The 6616-nt window shown below is 28.4% G+C and overlaps 1 protein-coding gene across 1 annotated transcript in view; it reads right to left on the reverse strand.

Annotated features, from left to right (window-relative positions):
- dpr20 (defective proboscis extension response 20) overlaps nt 1-4259 on the reverse strand; it is a 123507-nt gene extending 119248 nt beyond the window's left edge. The window contains exon 1 of the mRNA XM_065505809.1: nt 3884-4259. Coding sequence (XP_065361881.1) covers nt 3884-4259 — 376 coding nt within the window. The remainder of the gene's footprint in view (nt 1-3883) is intronic.
- Nucleotides 4260-6616: the final 2357 nt, after the last annotated feature.

Raw genomic sequence — 6616 nt, forward strand, 5'->3', positions numbered from 1 at the left:
TGGGATTTTTGTTTCCGTATCGAAAATATCACTTCTAAAACGAATGAGCCATCTCTCTCACGTTGAGACGGATGGAAAAAAATTCTCCGTAAGTTTTGGTAAGTAATGGGTGTGCTTCAGCGGCACATTTTTTCCGTATTGTTGGAACAGAATTCTACATGTTCGAAGCAAAAAAAAAACGGTTAGATTTCTTTCCTTCAAAATTACATACAAGTTATTGAAAACAAAAACCGCTTTCAAAAGATACGCCATTTATTGTAAATCACGCATTTTTCAGTCATACACCCAATATTTGATTCCAATTGCACAACAATCGGTGCCAGCACAGCCGAATATAACACTCTTAAATGTTTTTTTTATACCAACCATCAAAAAAGATGGGTGTATATTGATTTTGTCATTCCGTTTGTAACACATATTCATCGCAGACCCAGGAATTTAAGACAAAAATTGTTTGCTAAATTCCATGTAATTGTCAATTATTTTTTTCAAATATTTCCACAAATATGTATGCATGAGGACTGTTTTAACACACAAGTGTGTTTTATTCGACTGTGTCAAGTCATACATATTCATCATGAACACATAACATTTTTCTACAACTTCACCAACATTTTTTTTTTTAAATAAACATCATTATATTTTTATTATTATAAAATATTCGGAACAAATTTCGTATTTTTAGTTCCATTAGTTTCGGTCATATCATTTTATTAACAGCGGATGTTCGCTGGGTCAACGTATTTCCACATATCTTTGTCCATATATGTTTTACCGATTTTTCCAAACATTTTTCAGAAAATAGAAACATTAATAATAAATTTCATACCCTTAGAGGTCCTTTTATTTTGGCTCTATCGCACTTAGAATTCAGTTGATGAAAAAAATTCAAGTATTTGTCTTAAATTGGTGGGCACCACTGTATATATTCTGGGTACTTGTGAAGTTCTTAGGTGATCTACCTATGTCTGTCCGTCTGTCTGTTGATAACACGATATTGGTTAAACGAAAGGAGTTGAAGTTTGCCACAAATATTCTCTGTTTATCGGTTTGTTTGTCCATGATTTCACTTAGCCGCTATAAAAACGTCCCACAGCACGGTGGTAAATTTTGGCCAAAAATGTTTTTTTATTGTTTTTTTAATTTTTGTAAAATTTAAATGGTAAATTTTTCAGAATATACAGTATCATAATTACTTTGGCTATAAAGTAACTATATGGTTATTTATAGAGCTGAAAAGTCAACTGTTTTTTCTTGTCATTTTAATATTAGAAAAATGTGATTTTTTTCTTTTGAATTGAAGTAGTGGCCTGTGCTTTTTTCTTTAAAGTTTTTTTTTTGCAAATTAGCACATGCTTTTATAAAACAGTTAGCAGTTAACCATTCTACGTAGTTATTAAGGAGTTTTTGCGTGTTATTTTTATATAAAATGATTTGCAACTAGTTTAGAATCTAAAGAAACTAAATTAAAAAAAGTTTAAAAGGCCAGAACAAATAAAAAGGGGCTATTAGAGGTTAAGTGTAAATTATATCTAATACTGTAAAGTATCGAAATTAAGTGCTGTAAATTTTAGCTGCAACTATCTGCCATTCTAATAACCAGAACGATTTCATTTTTTTTTTGTATTTTTTTTTTGTCAATTTCAAAAATTATGTAAGTTTGAGAGTTATTTACGTCTATGCTGAATTGGGCAAACCATGTACTTGTATGTCGAAATTTTTTCATGGGATAATTTATGTTATTTTTAGTTATAAATCTAATTGAAGCCATTTACAAAAATTACATACTTTTTTCGATACTTTTATAACGTCAATGTTTATTTGGCCAACTCCTATATGCAATTTATAACATTTTTTGCGATGGATCAAGTGTGTTTTTCTTAAATGTACACCAAATTTAAAATTTTACATGAATAACCTAACTTTTTCGATAATTTCAAAACGTCCACGTTTGATTGGCCAAACTCTGTATATGTATTCCGAAATTTGTACGACCATTTTTTTCAATCACTTATGCTATTCTTCATTTTTGGACTAAATTTCGGGCATTTACATGAATAACCTAATTTTTTGGATGCTTTTATAACGTCCATGATTGTTTAATCCGAAATATGAATGACCGATTTTTTTTCGATCACATATTTTATTCTTTATGTTTGGAATAAATTTCATCCGCTTACATACGATTTTTTGATACTTTTAGAGCGTCCATGCTTTTTTTGACCAAACCCTGTACTTGAACATCGAAATATTTATCGATCGGTTGATTATGTTATTCTTAATACAAATACCAAATTTCAAATATTTTTATGGAGAAATAAAGAAGTTATGGATTTTTGGCGGGAATTGGCGCTATTTGGGTTTTTTCATTGCAAAAATCATAACTTTTGAACCAAATGAGATAAGCAACACATTTAAAATACATATGATATATAATTGATCAACCTATGAAATGAGTGATTGGAAAGATTTATGCGCCTTTTAGGTACCTAGTTATGGGTTAGCAAAGTTGACATTTGTGAAAAAATCAATTTTATGGGAATTAAAATAAAATATTTTTTAAAATTTTTGATCTTTGATATTTCTGTTCAGAGGATTTTATGATTTAAAATTATTCAAGAATATATTTAAATTTTTTGTAAAATATTGCTCATAATCCGTAAAAGAAGTTATGTCTAATGGGTTTTCACAATTATATGTCATAAATTGCCCAAAAATACATGCAATATATTTTTGGAATCATGTCTTTTTTTAAAAATTTTACCTCTAGCAAAAAATGGGGCAAGGACGGGCAGCTGGAAATTTTACCATTAGAAATCAAAGAACTTATTTTGAAAATATTGCAAATATAGAAATTTATAGTTTTTTTTTCCATCAGAGTTGAGAAATATTTATAAAATGGATAGTTGGGAAATAGCGATTTACCTGAACAAACACAATGAAAACAACGCAATTTTCTATTATTTTCTTAATATATAGATCTATCAATATAACAAAAAAAAATGACGATCCGTTTCAAGATACTGTATCTGAAAGCGGATCAAATTGCCTAAAAATGGTCTGTTTTTTTAACACTGAAAATCAATCAACTTCGAGGGCTATATCTTCTGAACCAAAAATCTAATTGTAAAATAGGTTTATTCAATATTTTTTAGATCACATGAAATTTTTGATTTTTGAAACATCAGTACTCTGTACTCTGAATTGTAAAGTATGGCGAAAATAGGGAAACATTTGTCCCTTGTCCCCATACAAGACCCCCTCAGAAAATGACTTGAATATGAACAATTGTCTTATAGTAATTAATATCGTGATGCAATAGGACATAATCAAGTTGTATATGAACCTAAATATTTCTACAAACTTCCGTGACTAGCGGTAATTGACCCTACTACCCATAGAACCTCTATATCAAAACAATATTTTATTGTCACATATTGATGATAATTATTAAACTTTTAACGAAGAACAATAAGAAGGATGTGCTAACGATATAATTCAAAATAATATAGGGTGTCATTTCATAAAATGAAACATAAACAAATTGTTTAAAATATTTTCCATATAAATTATCACAAAAACTTGTCATTGCGTTTTAAAAAATACCGCCCAGACACCATAAACTCTGACAATGTTATATAATTTTGCTATTCACTGTATAAATTAACATTATTTAAGTTGTTTGTTGTTTATTGAATTTAGCTAGCTGCGGTTTTGAAGCATGATTTGCTTAAACTTCCTTAATCAAACACCAACAAATGTATTTGAATTCGTGCATAAATTTGAATATAAAATAAACTTATATTTCCATTTAAAATACATACATAAATACAACTAGTAAAGGAATTTATTTGCTTTAACAGCAGCATCAGTCAGCACTTACCATTTCTGTCGATTGCTTGTGCAAATGTTGAATTATACAGTTTGTTGGCACCATCATCGCTCGCTGCCAAGGCGAACAATGAAGCGGATAATGATGATGCTGTTGATGACAGGGACGATGCTGTTAGTAGAGATGATGTTGATGATGATGATGCAGCAGCTGTTATTATTGTGGGTGTTGATGGTTGTTTGTTGGCAGCACTAGCACCACCACTATTTGCCATTATCGTTGCAAGTGTTGTTTTTGCTGTGGAAGCCATCACAACAATGTCGTCGATTTGTTTAACATTGAATGGATTACCGAGCAGAATTGTTATTAGCAATAAATGAAACGTTTCAATTATGAGTGTGGCAACATTTTTAAACTTAAACCACATTTTGATGCTTTACATACTTGAGCAAATTTGAATTTGAAGCAGTTTTAAACATTTTAAATTGTAAACAAATTATCCGCCTTTACATTCTTCAAAATAAATTTATGCCAAATTCAATTATTTTCAATTAATCATTATTTATGTAGGTTGTATAGAATCATTTGCATTTAATTGATTTTTTTGTTCTTTCTTTTTTTTTTGTAACTTTTTAGTTTTATTTGCTGTTAATAATTATAATGTGTAATTAAATAAAATTTAATTAATTAATTACTATTGTTGCAGTTTTTGTTGGGTTTTCTAAGTACTTTTGTTTAAAACAGTTCTCTGGCGCGTTCATTCTAATTAAATTTTTAAATATGGCTTCAATTCAATCACCAACAAAAATATAAAATAAAACAATGCACACACTTAAATAGTTTTTGCAGACTTGTAATTAAATTTGTTATTGTGGTTTTTTATTCAATTAAATCTGGTATTTTTTTTTTGGAATTTTTAGTTTTTGTATTTTTAATTACTACGTTCTTATCCATGGCAGCACAGCATGTCATTACACGCTGCAACATGATAAAAAAAAATAAAAATAAATAAACGATATATTGTGTTGCTCTAAATAATAGAAAAAATATCTAATTTCTTAAAATCAATTAAAAAACATGTTATATTGTGATAATGTAGCATTATTTTTAATCAAATAATCTATGTATTTATTACTTAATTAAAGTTTCACAAATAGTTAAATACATAAAATGCTAAACAAATTTTATAACGACTTACAGTAAAAAAATAAGTAATTAAGGCCATGGACTTTAGAATATGTAAAACCCTCATTAACCTCATTTCAGGAATTAACACAAAACTTTACATATTTTTATATTTTATAATTTTAAAAGACTTTGCAAACTTGTATTACCATTTAGATGATTAGATTCTGCCTAAAAAATATATGGTCAATTCACAAGGTCTCCTATCATGTCATATTATCATAATGTCCCAATATTTTAAGACTCTGCTGCTCGGCTTAACCGACTCTTAGGCGTTCAGATAGAACACAGAATTTCTCGGATTCTTCATATTGGCTTTCTCATATCCGATTTTATCGAAATTTACCACAGTGATTATTTAATCATAAACTTTCTGACTCGAAACCCTTCCGGTCCAAAAATATGACATCTTGAGAATTGAACAAAATTGCAAAACATGACAAAAGTGTACATACATAATTGTACATAAATAACAGCAGAACTGCTTTACGTACGATTTCAGTTTTTGACATTTCTGTACAGAACGAATATGAACGAATAAATGTGGATGACATACTCAACAAAAACTTCATGTACATGAAACAGAGTACCTTTTTCCATTCCTCTTTCCCCTTTCATAAACAAACTCAAATGTTTTGCAGCAAATGTTTCACAGTATGGATGGGGACTCATTGATTGAAGTTTAAATACAAAAATTATTGAATAGATAATTTTCGTAATTGAAAACACATTTTTGTTATTTTTTGTGTTTTCAGTTACGAAAATTATCTAATCAATAATTGTTGTATTTAAAGTTCAACCAATAACGAAAATTGTATATTCAATTGTCAAAATTATTAAATTCAAAATTCAATAGAAAATATCAGATAATTTTGTTTTTGAGCACATGAATACTTGACTCAATTATGAAATAATTGAAACCAGTTCAATATGTGATAAATATTTGATTTGAAATATAAATTTTTCTGTGTAGAAATAGAAAACTAAAAACAAATTTTGAAATTTATAATCAGGAATCCCGTAATTCCCAAAAAAGTTTTGAAAAATCGCAAAAATGGGATTTTTTAGTTTTTTTGCTATAATATCCACACCAGGATCGGGGTTATCGGATCCCTTTACAAAATAATTAAGAACATATTTGGCCATCTAAAATAGGTTACTTTATTTTGATATTGACTACGCGATTTGAGAATTTTTGCCCTAAAGTTGAATTTTACATAAAAAATAGGCGTTATTTGAATGGACGGGGTCCCTTCCGTATCAACAATTTATTTTCATTTAAAATATTTTGTGTAAGGTTAGCTTTTCAAAATGTATAAACTCCTAATACATCTTCTTTGGAATTTTTTAGATAACTTAAAAATAAAAAAAGTACTTTTTTCCCAAAAATTAGCGAAAAATCGCCTTTTTAAATTTATTTGAATTCAGATACATATAACTTTGGAGTCAGTCACGAATTTTAAATAATTGTTTTTTTGTTTGACATATCCATTTGTTGTTAGTCCAATAAAATGGAGAAAATCGAGATATATTTGGCCCAGCTGTTATCAAAAATGTGGAGTAGGGTGGGAAAAACGTTGAAAAAATACTATACTTTTC

The sequence above is a fragment of the Calliphora vicina genome, chromosome 3 (assembly GCF_958450345.1).
Source record: "Calliphora vicina chromosome 3, idCalVici1.1, whole genome shotgun sequence".
Lineage (NCBI taxonomy): Eukaryota > Metazoa > Arthropoda > Insecta > Diptera > Calliphoridae > Calliphora > Calliphora vicina.